The following is a 22,099-nucleotide window of genomic DNA, read 5'->3' as shown; positions in this document are numbered from 1 at the left end:
CTGGAACAGACCTGCCCAGGACTTAGCAGTTTTTAACAGATTTGAAGTACCACCTTTTGGCCTGTATGTCAGCAGAAGCCCTGTGAAGAATGGTTATAGATGCAGTTCACACAGAAGTCTGGGTTGTGGTAAGTACAGTGGGCAGTGCTTCCATGCAGCCTGCAGGAATGCCATGATGGGCAGCCATCAATAATTGCAGAATAAGATGCCCCTGGCAGAAAGTCACACTGAAATCTGTCGTTGTTACTGTTGCATTCCTGTTGTTGGAAGATGCAGATTCTCTTTTTTGTCTTTTTGTTTTTATGTGATTGTCCTTATTTTTTTTCCGTTAACATTTCATCCCTTGCCAAACCATTGAAACCTTGTGGTCAGTGATAACTTATGTCAGTAAATTCCACGGGTTAGTTGCATATTGAGTAAGAGGGGGGAAGGGAGGAGGCTGTGTTTTTTGTTTTATTGTCTGCATTTGGCTTTCGACCGTTGTTTCATACTTTGCTATTAAAGGAGTATATACTTCTACCTTATTGTTTTTTTCCCTGGCATTGTTCTGGTTATTTCTTATTTTCTCTTAAAGCCAGAGAGTATTCACATTTTAATCTTTCAGGAAACTCATTCCAGACCCATTTTTATTGCCACTTTCAACTTTATTTTAAATTTTTTTTTTGAGAGAAAGTGATTGGTGATTGTAGGGCTAGATCTACAGAAGCTTTGAAATTGCTAACTTTAGTAGTTTAGGTGCCTACAGAAGACACCTTGAGTACCCTTGTGCCTCTGCCACCGTAGACCTAGGATTGGGGACACTGCTGAAGGGAATAAAAACATTATGTTATCAGACTTCTCAGTATCTTTTTTTTTGCATGTGTCTGCTTATAATGCGCACTGAGAAGGAATTTTGCTGAGGTATGTGTGATAACTCCCAAGTTCCTGGGAAGGGGAAGTGATTATAGCTAATATGGAATCCAGTGAAGTGCCTGAGCATTTCAAGTGATGGATTCCATTGTGCATAGTCTTACAGCATATAGCTTCAGGCAGGTGTCCCATCCCTTATCTGCAGTGGCTTTGTATCTTCTTGTAATGGAAAGTGCCAGTGTCCATAGCACTGGGTGGGTGACTGATCTTCTCACACCTGAAAGGCTCTGAATTACTCCGAGACAACCTTCATCAGTTGTCTAAAAGTACATTCCTATTACTTAAATCAAGAACAGAATTGAATGAAATGAATTGGCACCGTTCCTGCTCTTCCATTAGGCAGTGTTAAAATATGCAAAGCAAAAGAACTCCCTCACTGTCTTAATTCAGTTTAAGGGCCTGAGCTTAAAAGTAGCATCCATATCTCCCTCCTAGCATGAAGTGGGCTTAGCTTTATTTGAGATGTGATGCCTTTGATCTGGTTCTTGGGTATAGTGTGTTCCTGCAGAGCTTACAAAGAGCTGAAGCACTCCTATGCTATCGTCAGCACTGAATCTAGCGAGTGTCTTTCATTTAAATGGGCAAGTAACCACTCCACCTCCTGAGTGGAGGAGTGGCTTATGTCTCAGTAGTTATCAGACCTGTCAAATATGTCACATGCAGCTGGTGTGAAACCAACTTGTTTGATTTCTCCTCCTGCCACAGTCTCTCCCTGCTTGCATGCCCACATGTGAAGCCCAGATCCGTGATCTGGGCACTGCTGACTGCAGTGCTGTGTGGTAATTCCTCCAAGCAGGATCTCTTGTTTGAGGCACGATCTCCTGACATGAGAGGCCATCTGCCTGCCACTTGAACTGAGCTCACCAGACTGCCACGTAACACACTGTGTAACAGCTCATGCACTGGGATTCAAAAAACTTCAGAAATCTGATTTATGGATGGAAAGCTTGCATATGGTTTGCCATCCAGAATACAGTTTTAGGCCCCCCAAATCAGCTTTTCTTTCTCGTGAAGTCTATAAATGATCTGAGCTTCACAAGCCCCTGTTGTTATTTTTGCTATTAATTTAGCCTTTGGCAAAGAACCAAATTGCTAGAGCTTTGGCTTTTTATTTCTGAAATGAAATAAGTGGTTTGGAAAGGAGTAATAATGAGTGGTGGAAGGCAGTAGATTTACAGCTCCTCTGAAATTTCAGAGTGGTACAGAAGGAAGGGGAAGGTACAAAGCCAAATGATAAAAGGGCGATATTCTAAACAGACCTGCTTAGTATCACTTTCCAGAAATCTGTATTGCTTTCCTCAGCTGCTACACATAAATAACTGTGATAGTGGCATTTGTAATGCTGCTGTCATACCTCTGCAAGAAGGATCTCTTTGTTTAGCTTCTTTGCTACATTTTTTTACCCCTGCATTTCCTTTTAATTTTTATCAAAAGTAAAAATAATCTGAAAGAGGTTTTAAAGTACCTGCTTTAATCGATGTTGCTGACTGATTCGCATCGGAATGATTTGCTGAGGAAGTGAGGCTTTTTCCATCACTGGAAGTCAATCAATTGGAAATCTTCCTAAAAGGTGGTCCTTTAGTTCAACTCCAGGTTAATGGACTTGGTAGGTAAATTGTTGGGTGAAGTTCTTTGGCTTTGTGTGATGTAAGCAATCGGATTGTGCCATCATACTGGTTTCTTCTAGCCCTCAATCAGTGAAGTAATAACTGGGGAGGTTGCCAAACCAAACTCAGGGCGAAGACTCATAATGAAGGCTGTGTACTGAGAAATTGGTTTATGTTTAAGTATATAGTGTTACAGTGTATTCTTACTGCTAAAGAAAAATAAATAGATTTCCTTTTTTTTTCAGTGTTTATAAATGTGTGAAGTGTGTTTACCTCACAAACCTCTGAAGTAGGTTTTGTGTATTGCATGTGGTTAAGTATTTCCAAAGGGCTGTGAATGTATCATAAAAGCAATGGTTGTGTATTTGTCGCTCAAAACAGTCCTGGTGAATGGGTTCCTTCATTTCCAGCTCTTCCTAAATTGAAGGAGAGAGTTTCTATCCTTTTGATGCTGGGAGAAAGGAAAATGCCATATTGCCAAACTGAAGTTTACTATAATGGTTGTTTCAATGAGCTTGATCACTTCTTGCTCCTTGCCGTGGGGCTTCCCGTATCTGTCTCCATCACCCCACGTTTACTTGACCTTATGTGCACGTGTACCAAGAACTGATATATAAGCAAACATGTGGGAATCGGTTGGAAAGAACATTCTCAAAGCTTATTGCAGATCTTTGGATATTTCAGACTGCAGATGGATGCAAGAGAAACATATGTATCAAACATGGTATGCCTTAATTTACTGCCATGAAGTTTGATTCAGTTTAATTATTCCTTGAAGAGCCAGTTTGCCTTGCACGTTGAAAATAGTGCCAAAGTTGTTCATCTGAACGAGAGCAAACATAAGGGACTTGATAAGGCTTTTAATAGAACAGAAGGGGAAAATAATCTATGGATGGGTTACCAAATAAAGACAGACATTAAATGCAAACATCTGCTAGTGCAAACAAAAGCCAGGAAATTCAGCTGGGAGGGGGAGAGACTGTGAATCTGGATTCATTCCGAAATTACATCGGAGTAGCTGAGGGGAGAATCTTGCCTGAAATTCCCACAGTGTTTGTAATTTAGCTACAGTTCCTAGACTTGGACGTTTGGGAGTTGATGGCAGGATGTTTTCACTGACATGCTTTTGGCTGAGGATTTCCCTTCCCAGTGTTCTGCTGCAACTCAAGTGTGTTAACTCTGTAGGCTCTTCAGAAGACTCTTTTCTTGACCTGTGATATGGTTTGGTAGGGAAAGGGAGGTTGGAAGTAACCATTTCTTTGCAGCCAAACTGAGTCTGCATATATCCAACTTCCTGACCAACTTGAGTGGAGAGTCACTTAGCCTTACTGGCATGGAAGACGAGAGGAGGAGCAGAGCTGCAATGAGCTCTGCGTAGATCTGCTACTGTAGGTATTCTCCAAACACCTGTAGAGATGCAAAGTCAGTTGTGGTGTCTGGCTGCACTTCAGCTCCTGCTTCACCTACCTACCTCTAACTGGCTGAGCGTGAATGTGTCCTGGAGAGCTTTGGGGATGGCTGCACAGGGTGGTAGGAGGATCCTCATCCTCTGCTGTGGTCCCAAGGTGGCAAGCCTGATTCAGTTGGCAGCCAGTGATGTGGACTCTGCAGCTGTGGAGCTCTGTGGAGAGCCTGCTAACCAGACCTCCAGAGCAAGCGTGGTAAGCAGAGCACTTGAGGCCATATCCTTAGCTGGTTAGGAATTAAGGAAGTTAACAGATTAAACACTTAAAAATAACTTTCGTTTCTTTCACTGTAAGTCTTTTAAGCCCCCAACCACTTAGGAACAAAAGGGATAGTGACCCACGGCAGTCTGCTGTATATTAGCAACAGCCAGTGCTGCTTGAGACGCATTGGCCCCATGATCTTGCTGTGAATAAGCACAGATAACAAGGAAGTCAGAACAAGGATTTTTTGAAGCAAAAGAGCGTGAAATAGGATTAGCTGATTCACAGAGGATGCTGCACTCTGTGCGTGTTTACTGGGGAAAGGGAAATCAATAGGACCACTCTGCTGCCAAACTGAGCATAAAAGTCCCTTGAAGAAAATCAATCTTCTTTACAGGCTCATTAATGTAAAGATCAATTCACATTAAACTGTAATTAAACAGAGAGGGCTAATAGGAGAAGAGTAGGTGATCTACTGTGCCATAGGCAAAATATATCATGTGAAATTTGTAAACTAACTACATGGAGAACTGAGGATTGGGAGTGAAAGGGAATGTGCAAGGTCTCTCTGAAAGGACGATGATGAGTTCAGATGCCCACTGGAGCAGTAAGGCAGTGAAGGAGGGCTCTGCATTGTGTTCCATCTGGGTGTCAGGGTGGAGAGGGGTCAAAGACTGCAGCCAGTAATTCTGCATCAGGAGCAATGTTTCCATTTGAATTGCATAGTTGTTAAGATTTTTCTTTTCTCCTCTGCAGTGTTGAGAATTCCACCGTACTCCTGGTTAAAATAGATGGCTAACATGAGTCTTGTATGTCTAACTTTAGCTTTAACTTTTATTCCGTCTTGTCAGACCTTTGTACCCGATTAGCTGGCTGGAGATCACTAACGTGACAGAACTGGGATCATGCAGTTGATCTTCTGAAAATGTTGCCGTGTGCTTTCTTAGGAGAATGCTTTGGGAAGTAACTGTTACTTCAGTGCTAATTTCCACTGCTTCTCTTCTGTTATCCAGTGAGATTTGCAAAGCCTCTTTGTAAAGATCTGTGTGGTCCATGAGATTTTTTGAAGCGCAGTTGTGCTTTTATCCGGGACAAACATGTCCTGCTCTGTTAGCTTCAACTGTTGATCAGAGCCAAAAATTATGTAGCCAGTGTGCCCTCATTTCCACAAGCTTTTGACCAGGAGCTGAGGTGTTGATGTGCAACTCTAGTTCTTTGATTTACAAATTAAGATGGGGGGGATAGATTGAGTATCAGAACTGCTGCTTTGCTTTAATTCTTGACTGTGTGGTAGCTGCTCTGGGACCCATAGAGAAAAAAAAACAACATGAAATTGCCACAGTAGAACTGTTTACAGAATACAGCTCAAGTCTGAGCTGAGCTGGTCTATACATGAAATGTGAGTTCACTTGCATGTTCCTGACTAGGTCAGAGTGTAAGCCTCTGTGTAAGTGATGTTGAAAGTTGGCAGGTTCAATCTTAAGGAAACTGGGACTAAGTGAACACACCAGTAGGTTTGAAGCCTTAGAGGGCTGTGGTGGCCTGCGATCCTGCTGTACTAGTGGCTGCACAAATGAAACAACTGCCTCGATCCCTGGGAGAACTAGTGTGCAAGTCATCTTTGCTGGAGTGAAAAAAAATATTAGAAATGAGGAGAATACTCTTAATTTCATCTTTGTCACAGCAAATAGTTTTGTACTCCTAAGCACAAGATGTAGGTGACTCGGCTGCAGCCGTGTGAGGGATCTGTTGAAGTCGTTGGGCTCTGCCTGTGTGCAGGACTTCTCTGGCAGCTCAGCAAGCCAACTACCTGTCCTCATTCATGGGACTTGCACAAAGAGGGCTTTCCCTAGTGAGAGAGGCAAAGAGGTGCATGCAGATGTAGATCCATCAGCATGAGCAGATTTACCATCTGTCGTGCTTGCTTCGGTTCACACTTGTGTCTACAGGGACCAGTTCTCCAGTGTTTATTTAGGCAATTCTTCTCATAGGTTGGAGGAAGATTCTTCCTGAGGATTTTGTCTGTGCTACAGGCTGTGCTGCTCAGCTTCTATTTTAGAACATGAATATATTGATGTGGAAAAGTGACTAGAAAGAATGCTGACAGCCAGGATGTTCAGTATGCAAGCAACGTGCAGGCATAAGATATTCTCATACTCACCTCTTAGGTTTGCTTTGCTCAGAGTTCGTGGCAAGGCTCTCGTGTGTAAAGTCTGCTTGTTTTTGAGGCCAAAGACTGCAAGAATCTTTCCCAATGGAGGAAATTCTCATTAATCATGTGCTCACGTGCACCAGGAGAGTTTTAACTTCTCGTTTGGGCTGTTGGAAGTGTTCTAAATCGTTTGCATGTTCTCCTCGAGCTTTCAGATGCAGTGTGAACGTACGGAATCAGCAAAGGCTCCAACATTATCTCAGGGAAGTGAGTAATCATTTCTTCTAGAAAAGGTGTAGAAATTAAGTACTTGATCCTCAGACTCAACAAAAGAGTGTCAGAAAGCAATCTGGGCACATGCTGAGCAATGTAAAAAGTAGCCAGAGGGAAAAGATAGTGAAAGCTGGTGGCAGTTCTTGGAATACCAGTCACCCCTTGAGGCTACTTTAGTATATCTTTATTAGTGAGCATAACTCTTTATGTGCAGCCATGGCAACTTCTCCTGCAGAGAGGGAATTGCTGTGAGCTTGTCTAGGTCTGCTCTGATGTCTGTGTGCTGATAGCTGGCTGTGCTAGCTGAGTGCTCCTTCTGGAGAAAGGAGAAGACGCAAGCTATCTGTTGGAACAGAACGTGAGATTAAGAGTTGAAATACTGGACCAATATCTTTCTTGTGTGCGTGTGTGGTGTTCCGTGTATTCATGACAACCTAAGTCCAAGTAAGATTGGGTGGTCTTGCTTCCTGCTGGCCAAAGAGTGGGCATTGCCCTAGAGCTGATGGAACTAATGAGCACAAAGCATCTTGTGGCGTTGTCTGAGGGCAGGTGTGTGCCATGCACAATGCTTAAGGTGGTTTCCAACTTCTGTCCCTCTGCAAATCAAGCTTAGATTAGTTATTAAGGTTATTTGTGACCGTGATCTTTTGTTAAGGTCACTATGAAAAATAGCCTCATATTTGAACCTTAGAATAGCCCAAACTTGCTACTATTAATATCTGTGGTAGATAGGCTGTCTCATTTAACGGCATATGGTAAATAAAGCACATGCCTCCAGAGGCAGTTCCTTTGTTAGTCTTCACAGGCTGAACAGATTTCAGTCATAAATAACTTGCTGAGATAAGAGTTTTTTAGCATGTTGATCTTTTCTGCCTGAAAAGAAATGCTGGAAACTGCAAGTTGTTGGTTCAGGGATGAGTAAAAGCAAAGTTGCACGTGCAATAAAAGCAGATAAAATTATTTATTCATGTAGATTCCTTTGTCCATTTCTTTTTTCCCCAAAAGTTTGAAACTGATGCGGCTTTTTGACAAAATTGCACAGTGTCAGGAAAATATCAGTGTGTTACAGTTTTCGTGGTTTCTACCTTTCCCAGTTTGTCCTCTGTATCACTCTTTATGTGTCTGGTCATTGGACGTGGTTCTCAGATCAGTGATGCTTGTTCAGAGCATGATCTCCTCCCTGGCATACCACCCCCTTCCCAGAAGTTGCCACAAATAGATGCCTAGTGAGGAGTAAGAGGAGGGGTCAAGCTGTGTTTTGTTGTTGTTATTTTATTGAAGTGTGGTGCCATAAATGCTTTCAAAATCTGTTTTGTTTACCTTCAAGTGTCCTGGAAGGCTTGAGAACAGGCAATGTCTTTTAGTTCCTTTGCGTATAACAAGGCTAAAACTATGTCAGCAAAGGTGTTAAAAATGAATGTGGTTCAAAGCTCAGTGAGTAAAAGCATCAGTTTTGGCATTTACCTTCTGCTCTGTTTGATGCTTAGCACTTCCATCATTGCTTCCACTGGCACCATTAGGAATAGTGCGTAATTCAGAGTAAAGAAACGCTTGAGCAAACAGCATTCACTGAAATGTAGACTTGCCATGTGTAGATTGGAAAAGATTAGCAAAGAATCTCTAGAAAGCTAACTTTTAGCTGAATAAAAGCTGATTACATGTTGGGTTTTATGGTGTTTTAAACCTATATTTAAATTCCCAAATAATTGCAGAGATGAACAACAGTGATCTTGTTAGAAGTTATGATCTTGGTGTTGAAAAAAGAGCTGTGCTGTGAGGGTAGGCAAAGAGATTAAGGTAAATGGGGAAATGATCGGTCGTACCTTTAGATGAAATGGTTTCCTAGGAAGCCCTTTTCCCTTCCAAGTGTGCATGATTCTCACTTGGTAATAGGAATTCCCTGTGAATATTGATCAGAAGTAAGTGGTTGGGTGAGTACATGTTCTGCCTGTCTCAAACCATTTAACATTCAATTGCACATTAGGGAAAATAGAAAAAGCAAATGGAGAAAAAGAGATGAGTTGATGGCAACAGAAGGACTCTCTAAGTGGCTTATTGTTGTTAGATTGAAAATACCATCTTCTTCCATCCTGTCTGTACTGCTGGTCATGCTCCATGAAGGCAATTGCTAAATGGGAAGGAGGGAGGAGGGCTGATAGGTATCAACAACCAGGGAGAAGGGTCAAGACTTCCTCTAAGATTTAGGAGCCGTGGAAAAAAACAGACTACAGAGGCCTTACTGAAGTGCTTTGCCCACAGATTTTGTTTTTGGGACAACCTTCTTCCTTTTCAAAATGTGAGAAACTGAAGAACTAAACGGTCCAATTAAAGAGGTTTGAAGAACTTAGTAAGAGGTGGCAAATGCTTTTGACTTTGACCAGTGATTTTACAGCGTCTGCTCTGGGGAAGCTTGAACAGACAGTGTTCAAGCTGTAGTGAACATCAGATAGTGAACATCAGCCTGGGTTAGTGCAATGGCAGTCGTGCTTCAGAGATTAAATCTTCTGTTCCCTGCATCTTGAGACCTTGTTCTGCAGTTTCTTGAAGCCATTCTGGACATGCTTTATTATTAACAAGGTGCCTAAACTCTTTAAGAAGAGCTGTTTTTGTTATGAACTTGACCATTGCTTTTCCACGTAGGAACTATTCATTCTTGTAGGCTGAAGAGTCTCAGCTGAGTGCAGCTCCCCAGTGCAGCCTGCCCAAAGGCTATCCGTGCTCTGGTGACCTTGCTGACAAGAGAGATAAGCCCTTTCAACAGAGCACGAGCATGTGTCATGTTGAAACAGACTAACCAGCCAGCCTATCTGTATCTCCCAAGTGCTAACAGGAGCTCGCTTGTCCAATCAAAAACACTTGTTTCTTTACCTGCTGCCTTCTCTCAGGGTCTGCTGCAAGTACCATTAGACTTGGAGAGTTTCATGGTCTGAGGAGTAGATACTCAAGTATATTGTCCTTCATTTACCTGCTTCAGTGTCAAGGTTTTAGAACTGTGCTCCTATCAGAGATGGGAAAAGCCAGTGGCATATTCTGGCAATGCTCAGGCACACACAGTGTGTGCTATCAGGGAGTCTGCTTGTAATTACATTTGGATTAATGTCCCAGCACCACGGGCAGAATCATTACATTTGGTTTGCGCTTAAATTGCTTTTCCACTTGTGTATTTTCCCCTCCTCGCTCCTGTGGAGAGACAAAAGCAAAACAAAGCCACCCACAAAACACATGCACTCTCTAGGCTGTGGTGGATCTTCTTTGCTTTGATCATGTATTACACAAAGAGAAACTAAAATCAGCATCAGGATTTAAGGATAAAAGTGCCTGCATGCCTTGTGATCCTGGACCCTATTGACTTTCACATGAAAACTCTAACCATGTTAATTAGAAGCACAAAACTTGCTTGCAGTGACAATGAAAAGAGGATGCTGTCTGCCTGGGAGTGGGGCAGGGTAGCCACCCTGTCCGCAGCTCTGGGTGAGTTACATTGGCACCTTGTTGTGATTCTGCCTCTTCTTGTCACAAATCCCCTTCATCTTTGAGGGCAGCATTGAGGATGTGGGGTGAGGCAGCAGCCCTTCTGCTGGGTGCTGTATAAGTGTGGGCTGGTGGAGAGCAGGACCTCAACAGAGCAGCATATAGGTGAGGTGATGCCAGGCTTTCTCATGCATTCAATTTCTGATAGAAAATTGAATTTGGCTGGTAGATATCAGCAGCAAGAAAAAAGCCCTTGAGGTAAAAATGCACGAGGAAAAGCAACTATTGGAGCAAGAGACAAAAGCATACCAAAGACATAAGGTGTATAGCATAAAAACACTGACCTCTCTCATCTTCTAGCAACTGCAACTGAATGACCCCTTTCAGATGCTGATTGAGCCCCTTCAAAGAGGCTGTGCTGTGCCCATGACCCCATCCAGATAGGCAGTGCAGAGCCATGTGTATTCTGGCAGTCTGTTTGGAGGACTGCCTTATATGACTCTCTTCCTTCTATTCCCACAGGACAATTCTGTTCCTTCTTAGCAGAATTCTGCACTCAGCAGAGCCTCTCCTCTCCTTTGCAGCCTTTCTCAGTGCTTCCTTCAGCCAGAGGTCAGGGGATACGAGAAGACAGAGTGATGAGCAGTAGAGTGCAGTGAGAGCTGGAGGTTTACAGACTAGCACAGCTGTGAGTTTTCACAAACTGCTTGTTTCCAAACCAGCCTTGATAATGCCCAGTGGTTCAGAGATGTTTGCCCTCCGTTATGCTAGAGAACAGGCCAAGATGCAGTGTATGCTGAGCAGCCCCTACTGAGGGTCCCCTGCGCCAATCTTAGAGGGTGCATCATCCTTAAAGATGGATGTGTCAGTCACGCAGTAGCTCTGAAGATCAATGCCAAAGTGTTCTGAGGAGAAGGTATGCTCAGAGAGGAAAGGTTGTGCTGTGGTATTGAGTTCATAAAAGGTCAAGAAAGCTCCTTACAGAGGGGTTGTGACAGGCAATGAAAGATGCTTTACTCAGCTTTTTTAAGGGATCTGTTCTCTTTGTGAATGCAACATTTAAAAAGCTTCTCTGCAGTATTATCTTCGCTCTGCATCAAGTATAACCAGAAGAGAGTGGAAAGATTCCAGTGCTTTTGGAACCACCGTATTTGCTGATGGGGGACTGTGCCCATAACAGGGATTGTCTTGTCTTTAGAAATCTTAATTTGCTTTGATATCATAACCGGTTGTGTAATCTGATGAGTAGATAAGGCAGCCCCTGTTTTAAAGATGACTGACTTCAGGTCCTGCCTGTCCTACACATTTTACTCTACTAATGGTTTGAGTGCTGAAAGCTTAGGAAGTTGCGCATTGCAAAAACTATCCAAAATCATATGGTGGCAAGTCAAAGTCTTGTGAGAATCCGTGTAGATCAAGGAGGAAGAAAGTTTCTTTAAAATTACATCACTTACCTCAGTGGGTCTGACACACAGCATACAGTTCTCTAACAAGTCAGAAAGTTTACATAAACATTGCCAGTTCAAAAACATCCTGAGAGAATGCGTTGTTCTGAACATGGCTTTTTGGTTACGTTAGAAGAAAGGTTTTGCTTCATGTGGACAGTGCTGAACCCAAGAGGAGCCCTTAATGAACGTTCCAGGTTCAGCTTTCAGACAGCATGCTTAGCCTCTCTCCAGACCTAACCCATGTGGCTGCCTCATGAGCCATGAGAATGTACCTGGGGGAAGAAAACCTGCTTGCATTTGGGTACCCAGGTCCTGAGGATGCTCTGAGCCTGTACTTGACCTGCACCAGTCTGTCAGGATGAGAGGCAGATGAGCTTGCTGCTGTGGGCAGCCACAAAGTAACCTTTAATGGAATGAGAAGTTAGCCCTTGGAGTCGTGCTAGTCTCACATGAATACTTCTGTTGACTGCAGTGAAACTATTAGCGTGAGTAACAGTTTGCTTGTGGGAATAAGGAGTTCATAACCCAGGCCTTTGTAATGTTACTAGATTGCAGTCGGCTGCTGCTCCTGAATACGAGGGGCTGAATAAGCAAATCCCATCTCCCAGCCTGCTGATTCTGAGCACCCATGACCTGCAGGAGAGATGCAGGCTTACCATTTCATTAAAGGATGCAAGTCGAAGCACTGGTTTTAATGTCCGTGTGTGTCTGGACCCTTGTATAGCCATGGGTGCTTTTCTTGGTGCTTGTCCATCCTAAAGCACCAACACAGGCTGAGAGCATTGCTGTGCCTTATAAAGGCCTCATTCTGAAGGAGAAGTAGGGAGATGGAAGATCCTGACATCCAGACAGAGCATATGAGCCTTTAAGGGAAGGTCGGGATACCTGTAAAAGTTGTGCTGTTTTTCCCCTTTCTTTGTGGCTGCTTGGCCTGCTGCTGTTCTGCTCTTGTGCAGGCAGCCAGCACCTGAACAAACAGAGCTGGTTCTGTGGCAGCCTGGGTCCCTGCCAGGATTCCTCAGGAAAGGAGTGATTCAGAGCATCTGAGAAAAGTGGGGGCTGCTGCAGGCATCTTTGCTTCCTGCCCAAAGGATAACCCATGCAGTTCTACTTTGAAAAGAAAGTGGGGCTGCTCCCTTAAGCAAATAGAGCATGTGTTAGGCTGTATAGAAATGTACATTCTTGTAATGGTACTAAATCTTGAGCCTTGCAGATGATGCTGGCAAGGCTGAGATGACAGTGCAATGTCAGACAGCCTTCTCAGAGCAGTTGAGAAGCCTGAAGGCTGACATGCTTTGGGCAGTTCAGACGTGCAGGGGAAGGCCTCATGCACAGACTTCTAGCTTGTCACCTGTGTGTTCCTTCTATGCTCTGTTGCGTGGATGGTCTCACTGTAGCAAGGTAGATATTTCACAAGTTCTGGTACAGCAGAGGAACTTTCATGGAATAAAAGACTTCCAAAAAGCACAATGTTTTCTAGGAGTAAAATGTTAGGATTATGCGATTGCATTGGTAAAGTATAAAAATTGAGTCAAAGCTGGTGTCCAGGGGCCACAATAACATTCCCCTCTTATCCTTGCTTCCATCGTAAGAGTCACTTGGGCAGGTATTCAATTATGGATTGTAATGATGGTCCAGGAATAAGCAAACATCTCTGCTGTTGCCATAAATCCAGATGTGTCTTCCAGTTTATCAAATCCTCCTCATCCTCTTTCTGTCATAGGGGTTGCTCAGGCATTGCCTTCTACTATGGTGCTATGCCTTTTAGTTTTTCTGCATGTAATGAGTGATGGGGTAAAACCAGATGGCAGATAATTTAAGGTGTTAAGAGACCCATGCCTTAAATCTTTATCATTTCCACAAGTATCAGTGTGAGCAGGAGGGCAGGTAACTCCAGGCCTGAGTTAGTTATGGCATGTGTGACCCATCTTGTCTTACTGTGGCTTTGATCTCCCTTCTGGCCATGCCCTGTCTGACACTGAGCCTGGCATGTCCTGCAGTAGCACACCTGTATCTTTCTGGCTCCGCCACTGGTTTGTTGTTTAATACTTTCCCCGTATGGAAGTATTAACCAAACCCTGGGCTTCTCAACCTCATGTTTTCAGTCTTGTGATCTTTCTCATATGCTGACTTTGAAAATGTGCTCAGACATTAATAGAACCCTACCCGAGGTGCGGAGCCTCTTTTGAAGCTTGGTTTTTGATGCCTGTAACAGGTGTCAGTTTTAATAGGTTTACTGTATTAAGACTTTCTTTCTTTCAGCGAGCCCCGCCAGCTCTGTAAGCTGACACTGCACAGAGGCTGAGCATGTGCCTGCTCCCTGTGTCACTTCACACCCGCATTTGTGCCGTAAGTCAAGCTTAGTATAAAGCAGGAGGTTTTGTGCTGCTGTATTTAAATCGGTCGGAGCAGAGCTGCTCACACATTCCCATCTGAGGGGCTGCTTGCTTTGATTTTCTGCTGTCAGCTTTCTAATGGGCAGCGTGGCTCTGACAACAGAGGAACGTGTTTGCACTGCTCTCTGCATCGATCTCACAGGAGTAGAAGCCACAGTTTAAGTTAAACTGATCAGTGTACTCCAAGGGAAGGGGTTGCTGTAAGGAGGAAGGCAAATTCTTCTCCTATTAGAGAGAGTGAAAAATGTTTCACAGCCTGTTTATCAAATAAATATTCACAAAGAAGCTCCGAACTTGGAAACCCACTGGGATTAAAGTGTAACTTTACCTCTAAAATACATGCTGGGATTCCTGGAAGCGCTGTGAGCTTTTGACTTCGTGCCACCTGTTGTTTTCCTGCCACCCCCTTTGGCTCCCTCCCGACCCAGAGCAAACCCAAACATGCTTTACTGCGCTGGACCACTCTGCTTGTTTCTGTACCTCGGAGCAGCCTGGAGAAGCGCAGAGCAATCGTTTGCTTCCTGATGTGCTCCACGTGGGCTCAGTTCAGCGAATGGCTGGCTGAGGTGAATCCAAATCTGTAATCCCCAGGGCTCTATTGGAGAGCTGTGCGGGGCTGCAGCATCTTGGGGTGCTGGCAGGGTAAGTGGTGCTGCTTGGGGGGTTGGTGCCCCCTGCACTCACTTTTCTGTTTGCAGCTGGAACTAGCGCTGCATACAGTGCTAAAGCCATCCAGCACTGACTTCGGGTTACCTTCATACAGCGCTGACAGCTGCTTCAGCTGCAAGTGGGATGTCTCCAGGAGCGAGGGTGGAATACAACTATTATTGGAGCTGTCCTCATCCGTGAGCAAACCCAGATGGGTTCCTCAGTCCCTAGCATTTATTTTTCATTTGAGCTACTTTTACTCCAGATCCTTTCTCAGTCAGGGCAGCTTGCAGCATCTTAGTCTGCCAGTGCATTCCTGTACAGATGGATAACCCAGTGGCAGAGAGGGGTTAAGTAACTTGTCCAAGGCAGATGAGTCGGTGCCAGAGCTTCGAATAGAAACTAAGAGCCTTGGCTCCTACTCCTGGCTCTCATTGCTCAATCTCTCTTTGAAGCCTTGTCATCTTATACTCTGAAGCTAATGCTGGCTAAAGAGAAGCAGGGAAATTTGTTTCCAGGCTGTGATACCTAAGAAGAAGGGGAGTGGGGAGAGGAAAAGACACCTGGAGGCAAATTGGTTGTGGAAGCAGTAGTAATTTCTGCTTTAAAGCCTGGTTCAGCAGTTGGTACTAAAATCTGATCTGCTACCTTTGAAGCCATGGAAGTGTAAACTAAGGAGCTAGTCGGTACAGACCTAGCCCTTTTCCAGTCGGAGAGAGGCAATCATAGCTTTGTTACTTATCTTTTTTTCTATAAAATACCCTCATGGTGGGATTGGAAACAAGGAAGACAAACTGAAGGAAACCAAGTAGTAACAAGAAGGGTTAAATCACCTTTTAGCTCTTCCTGAAAGAACAAAAAATGTAATCAAGCTAGTACAAGGTTTGGCTGATGTTGCATTCGTATCACATCCTTTGTATAGGAAAAGTCAGTGGGGCTGGTTTTGTTTGAAGAGAGTGCAGTCCTTTGCAGCAAACTGTCTGACATTCCCCAGCTGGGCTGGCTGGGATGCTGCTTGGAGCTGAGCATTCTGTTTGGAGCCAGCCCATGTTTGAAGGAGATGGAGAGAGGCAGAGAACGAAGGCTGGTTTATTCCTGCCTGAAATAATGCATCCATCTCATCTGCCAGCTGTAGCATGAGAAAAGCAAGATGCAAATGGACAGAAGGCACCTGGAAACTGCAAACATGGCTCAACGAATACAGTTCTTTTCTGCCTTCCTGACTCTGTCCTTTGGGAAGGGCTGAGAGCTCTGGCAGGCAGACTGGATATATGTTGAGTAACTAAAGCATAGAAATATTAATACTCCAAAAAAATAACATTGGCTTCTGAAGAGCATTTCATGTCCAAACTCACTCAGTGCTCTCACTCCCTTACAGACTTAGCTGCCCTGTGCTGGAATTGTCAGGTAATTTATAGATTCTTCATGTTCATTTGTACAAGCCTTCATTTCCTGTTAATTTACAGCCAGATTCAACTCAGCCATCACAGCCCAGATGAGATCAGAGTTGAACTCGCAGCCGCTGCTTCAGCAGAACTCCAGAGAGCATGCTTGGGGTTTGCTTTCACTTAGGTCTGCTCTGAGGTACTTCCCTGAACCAGGTCACACGTGCTTATTTATTGCACTTCTTATTTTGGGTAGGAAAAAAGATTGAAATTTTTGAACTTGCCCATGTTGCTTATTGAGGCCTTGCAACATAAACTAGTCCTGATGGAAATCTGCCTTACCCACGTGTTTGGCTTATGGAGGTCACAAAAATGTGGATCTAGTGAGTTTTCCTGTATTTTAATCATACTACTAACAAATTCACTGGAGCTCTGTTCCACTATGTGCTACGGATGTGAAAATTCAGTCCTCCTTCCTCGCTGTAAAGGAATACAGTCATTTGGATAGTAGCCACATCATTGCCTTTTCTACAGCTGGTGTGCCCGTAACCCATGCACTAACCATTTGGGGACATAAGTTATGACTTCTCTTTGATTTTCCTGGGGCCTTTTTGCACCATATTAGCAGAGCATCGCTGTAGCCGTGTAAAATTTGTCCTTAACGACTTTGCAGCCTGCACTGCATTAACTAAGGGGCATTTCAACCTTTTAATCAAAGCAGCGTTTCTGTGAGTTTCTGGGGAGTGAATCCATTGCCATGTGCTGTGGGTATTTCCTTCTCTTAGCAAAGGGGCTTGTGTTAGCACATGGGACAGCCTGAGCAGGGCTGAGGCGGGAGGAGAGCGGCTCCCCAGTGCATCGAAGGCTCTGCCAGGTTCACAAGGCAGGGGTGGATTTTGGGCAGCTGATGCTTGGCCAGGAAAGCTGAGCCATCCCGGTTTGCATTCAGGAGTGCTTTCACTGGCGGCTTTCTCTGCTGGCTGTGCAGCAGGGAGGCAGCCTGATCAAGCCATGGTACTTGTCAGAACCCACTCTGCTATCTCTTATTATTCAGCAAGTTCTCAAGTGTCTGGGGAGCATCTCTGTTTGGAGTGCCTCGCTCTCAGCCTTGCCAGGAATATCAGTGACTGGTCTAAATTCACATCAGGCATGCGCTCTGCTTCTTCTGACTAATGCAGCATGTATTTTTTTTTAATTGGTTACTGTTCTCTTCACTGATTCAGACCGGAAAGGAACCAGAGGAAAGGAGAGGGGATTTTTTTGCTAGGCCTTGTTGAGTCCAGATGAAGTCTAGAGGTATTGAACTGTTTGGTGGCTGTGGAAATCCCAAGGACAGCTTGCAGTACTTTCTCTAAGGAAAAGCATTAAATGAAGTCATTCAATCAGTGCTGCTGATGAGGCAGCAAACGCAGGTGGCTGTTACAGGGTCTGCTTCCATAGTCAGTGCCTGGGCTGAGCACGAGGTGCTGCAGTCACCCTGATGGTGCACTGGGTCAAAGGTAGTGAAAGATGAGGAAATGTTTGCAAGAACAAGCCTTCGTACAGTGTTTAGTTCAGTGCTGAGTGTTTTCAGAAGGGTCCTTAAGAATTAGGGAAGCAGTATTTCATAACTTTTCCTGAGATTCTTTATGTGTTTCCTCTGCAGACAGCTCTGAAAAACTCATTCTTTGTGTGAAGTACTGGCAGTAACAGAGAAAGTTATTCCAAACGTATGTTCCCTGCTCTTTTTAATTGTAGGAACAACATGGGGGTTAGGGAAGTTATCTCTGGTGTGGATTTCTCCTGTAATAGGCATTGAAGATGTGCTTCCAACTGCTGTGTATGAGCTCAGTGGCCAACCTACCGGCCTGCTGCAGCTCCAGATATTCTTATTTATCCAAGAGAACTAAATTGTCTCCATTTCTCCTCCTGACCATTTCAGGCATCACAACAGGATACGCAGCATTGAAGCAAGTCAACTGAAGCCCTACGTTGCCCTGGAAACATTGGACCTGAGTTTCAATGACATCACGGAAATCCGAAACGGCTGCTTTCCACAGGGACTTCACATAAAGGAGCTGTGAGTTTCTCTTGTTGGGAACGGCTTTTGTTGAGTTACCACAGCACAGAAAAGGGCCTCAAACCTCTTCTTTTAAAAGAAGGGAAAGGAATGACACAGAAAGCATGGGGTTATTTGTAAGTTTTTTAAGTGTGAAAGAGAATTGGATTGTTCCCGCTGATGTTATTTACTGGGCTTTTTGGTTTTGTTTTCTGATATACCTGTAAAAAACACAGAATACTAATTGTGTTGCATAGGGGTCTCGCAGCAAAGGAAAGTTACAGCGTATCCATCAGGTGTGGGTGTCTTTCTGCTGAAGACCTAGAAGCCAGAGCCACTGAGCAGAGCAGTATCTTCCCTAGTGTCCTGCTGCTTCCCACGTCAGCCCATTTGTATCTGGAAGAGTGGAGGGAAGAAGGATTATTTTGTCATTACAGTTAAAGTGGCTATTGAATGTTAAGAACAGAAATCTCTCCTTAGTTATTTGATGTAAGCAGGGGGTGAAGCAGATTAATGCTCTCCCTACAGAGCTTTTTCCCTGTTCTAAAAAGCAGCTTTAGGTACTTTCGAAAAGCTGCATACAGATCTGTCTGCATTAAAGTTTGCACAGACGTTTCTGCCCTGGTTGTAAGAAGATAGAAGATAGAGCTCTTTTAACCTGTAGGAACAGCCTCTGTGGCCAAGAGGAGGTCCAAGAAAGAAAGAGCCCTGGGGCAGATGCTGAGGGAAGAAGCTTAAGAGACGGGGAATGGATGGAGTCATCTTGTAATGCAATATTTTCTAGTTTCTGTCTTCTGCTCCAAACTTTCTGAAGTAGGAGGGTATAGAGGATGTCTTGGAGATTGCACGGCACATCTCCACCTTTGTTGTATAGCTCTGGGAAAGGCACTGTGTTTCTTGCGCAGCCAGAAATCCAAACCACCTCTGTAATTCCACCAGCCTGTCTGGAGAGCAACTAAATGCTGATAAAAGGAGATTTCTAACAGAACTGTTCATTTTTCTGCTGTGATTTATTGCAGCTACCTGGGGAGCAACAGAATCAGCACCCTGGAGCCTGGTGCTTTTGATAGTCTGTCACGGTCCCTGCTAACACTTCGTCTGAGTAAAAACAGGATCACTCAGCTTCCTGTCAAGGCATTCAGGCTGCCCAGGCTGACACAACTGTGAGTAGAAATGCGTGCTTTAATTAAGCTCGGCCCTTCATTATGGAGACAAAATGTCCCTGGGGAAAAGTGCACCAAATCTCACCCTTCCTCACTTGCTGTCTGTAAAACTTAGAACGTACTCTCAGTAGTCCTCTGCCAGCACCTAGTAAAATGTTGGGAGAGAGTCCTTTTTTTCCTCTAACTCCTGACTTCTCAGGCCATTCTTTTGATCAAGTGAGAAGGGATGGATGTTGCAGCGAGCAGCAGCATCTTGTGCAGTGATAGCATAAAACAAATCCGTTCCCTTGAAAACTGCTGGTGCCTGTGAGGTTTGGAAGACGTGTTTGTTGCGAGTGATAGATCTCAGCCACCACGTTAGGTTTTCAAGACCACACAGGTATCTTTATGTGGCAATAAAAAAGCAATGACGGAAGGTTGTTAAACTGTGCGGTGGTATTTGGGCAGAGAAAATAACACTCTAGATGAGTTAACACACACATCGTTATTGTCCTGCCTGCAGTCTGCATGGCAGGAGCTGCATTGGAGACACATGGACATCTGCAGCTATAAATATGCTTTATGGTGAATAGCAGCTCTAATGGGTGAACTTTTCCCATTTGCTTTTTCTGCTGGAGGAATGGTCCCAGCTTGAGGCCTTGTGCAGGTTTTCCATGACATTTGATAGGTGAAAGTTCAGCTTCTGCCTATTAACAAAAACTTCACAAAGGCTGTTGGAACTCACACCTCTACACGGCAACCTTTTGACTGAGAGCCAGATCTTTAGGATGTGCCTAACGAATGGATGTGCATTTGTGCTTGCATATGTGTAGGATTCACTGTCAGTTTGGGATTGTGTAGCACAGCCGCATCTTAAGAGTCTGTTGCCTCTCAGTTGGAAGTTGCTGTCCGTTAGCAGAGAGCTTGCAATACGCTGTGTTTGTACTGTGTGCAAAAGTGTAATAAACCAAAGGTCAACTCAGTTTGTGTTTTCGCCGAAATTCAGAGTGATTGGTTTTCTTAGACTCTTAAGACAGTCTCACAGCTGGCTGTTTATTCTATAGATAAACAGGAATGAATAGCAATTTATACAGACTGAAAGTGTTGTAGAATCTGTTGCGTACAGTTCTTTTTCTGGCCAAGCATAGTTCAGTAATAGTCTAGGAAGTATAGTCAGGCAGCAGTCATCACGACTGAAAACTTCCTCGTCACTTGACTTTAATTACTCTCTACTTCAGTGCAAATTCAGCGTTGTTATTTTAATGCAGTTAAAAAATATGCTTTAAGTTCCCATTTTCCTCATTTTTCCAAAATAATTTCTGATGTTGTAACCTTCATTGTTTTGTTCAAGACAAACACCAAATAGGGAAGCCCCGCTTGGATCAATCTTTCAAGTTCAAAAAGGTGTTTCATTTGAGAAGCTTTGTCTTCAATGCATTGTGTCAGTGAAGTTCTTTACTTGTTATGGTACTAGAATTTCAGCTGGCATGTCTGGCAGTCCACAGTGCTATTCCACATGGGTTGGTGAAGAGTGCTGTGGCGATGTTCGTATCATTATTCTGGAGATAAAGAAAGTGTTCCCAAGAGTTAGAGTCTTCTCCTCACTCAATGGAGAAAAAGAAGTTTAATGAAGCAAGTTGAAGATTTTTGTATAGGCAGAATACTAAGACTGCCTTATTATTGGAAACAAGTTGTTCCAGTCTTTATTAATTTCTTCTAACAGGAAAAAAAAAAAAAAGGGATTTTTTTTTAGGGGAACTGAGAGCTTTCTTTTCTAACTTTGCCATAAAACTTCCACTTGGGCTTCATACAGCACCCATTTGTTTCGGAGCACGTTTTTACGGGGCCGTTAAAAAGTCCTGCAAAACCCTGGATTGTAAGGAAGAAAATGCTGATGTTTCATTGTGTTTGCTCAAATGGTGTGAAAATTGGTGAAAAGGATAAATGGCTTAAAAGATATTCAGAGAAAAGAGGGTTGAAGAGGAATTGCAGCCCTGTCTCTGTTATTTCTCCATAGTGAAAGTCTGTCCCAGGGTGAGTTTGTTTAACAGATGACACCCAGCTGACTTCCCAGGCTAGCTCTGGGATTGAAAGTTTCCGGTGCGCTTTGCTCTCTCCTGGGAACTGTTGATGGAGGAGTTGTTGGCATTGCTGTCCCCATTGTATGCTGCACAGATGATTCTGTGAGAAAGGACTGGGATTTAATATACTTGTACGGCTTTGGCAATTTTAGGGAGCTGAACCGGAATCGCATCCGCCTGATTGAAGGCCTGACGTTCCAGGGACTGGACAGCCTGGAAGTCCTGAAACTCCAGCGCAACAACATCAGCAAACTGACTGATGGAGCTTTCTGGGGGCTGGCCAAGATGCAAGTTCTGTAAGTTGGAAAGCTACATTCTTTTCTCTCAAACAGCCCAGACTTCACCTGTTAACGTGTTCTTCTACTTAGCGGAGACCTGTGGGCAGTGGTGCATGTCTTCATGTTTCTTTCTGTGTCCTGCACACACAGATCTCTGCAATGCTTCTGCAGCCTTTGTTTGACCGACTATCAACTCATTGCTCTGCTATGTTTTCAATAAAAAATCCTGTCTTTCAAGCTGTGGCAGTATTCCTTTGTAAGTTTACCAATTTGAACATTCAGTAAGTTCTCAATTGGGCTTTAAATAAAAGTTCATCTGGCTCCTGTACATTTCTTTCAACTGATACATGGAAACTATGTGTTGCAGACCTGATTATTCTGCCTCTGGGGAAACCTAGAAACTAAGCTGGTTTAATCTCAGTGATGCGTTCTTTCCATAGGACAGAGCAAATAGAACAGTCATCGCAGAGAAATGCTCAAAACTTGCAATGTGATTGGCTTTCAAGTGTGTTTGCAAAGTCACAAGTGATCAAGGCAGTATGTTTCTGGAAGCTGCTGTCACACAACTGAGACTCTGCAAATACAAACTTGAATGGGATGCTTA

The 22,099-nt window shown here is 43.9% G+C and overlaps 1 protein-coding gene across 2 annotated transcripts in view; it reads left to right on the top strand.

Annotated features, from left to right (window-relative positions):
• LRIG1 (leucine rich repeats and immunoglobulin like domains 1) overlaps nucleotides 1-22,099 on the top strand; it is a 52,796-nt gene that overhangs the window by 5,054 nt on the left and 25,643 nt on the right. For both annotated transcript variants that reach the window (XM_031555615.1, XM_031555614.1), the window contains exons 3-5: nucleotides 17,878-18,015; nucleotides 19,014-19,157; nucleotides 21,370-21,513. In XM_031555615.1, coding sequence (XP_031411475.1) covers nucleotides 17,878-18,015; nucleotides 19,014-19,157; nucleotides 21,370-21,513 — 426 coding nt within the window. The remainder of the gene's footprint in view (nucleotides 1-17,877; nucleotides 18,016-19,013; nucleotides 19,158-21,369; nucleotides 21,514-22,099) is intronic.

The sequence above is a fragment of the Meleagris gallopavo genome, chromosome 14 (genome assembly GCF_000146605.3).
Source record: "Meleagris gallopavo isolate NT-WF06-2002-E0010 breed Aviagen turkey brand Nicholas breeding stock chromosome 14, Turkey_5.1, whole genome shotgun sequence".
Taxonomy (NCBI): domain Eukaryota; kingdom Metazoa; phylum Chordata; class Aves; order Galliformes; family Phasianidae; genus Meleagris; species Meleagris gallopavo.
The sequence above is the reverse complement of the archived record's forward strand: the minus strand, read 5'-3'. Positions and strand labels throughout refer to the sequence as shown.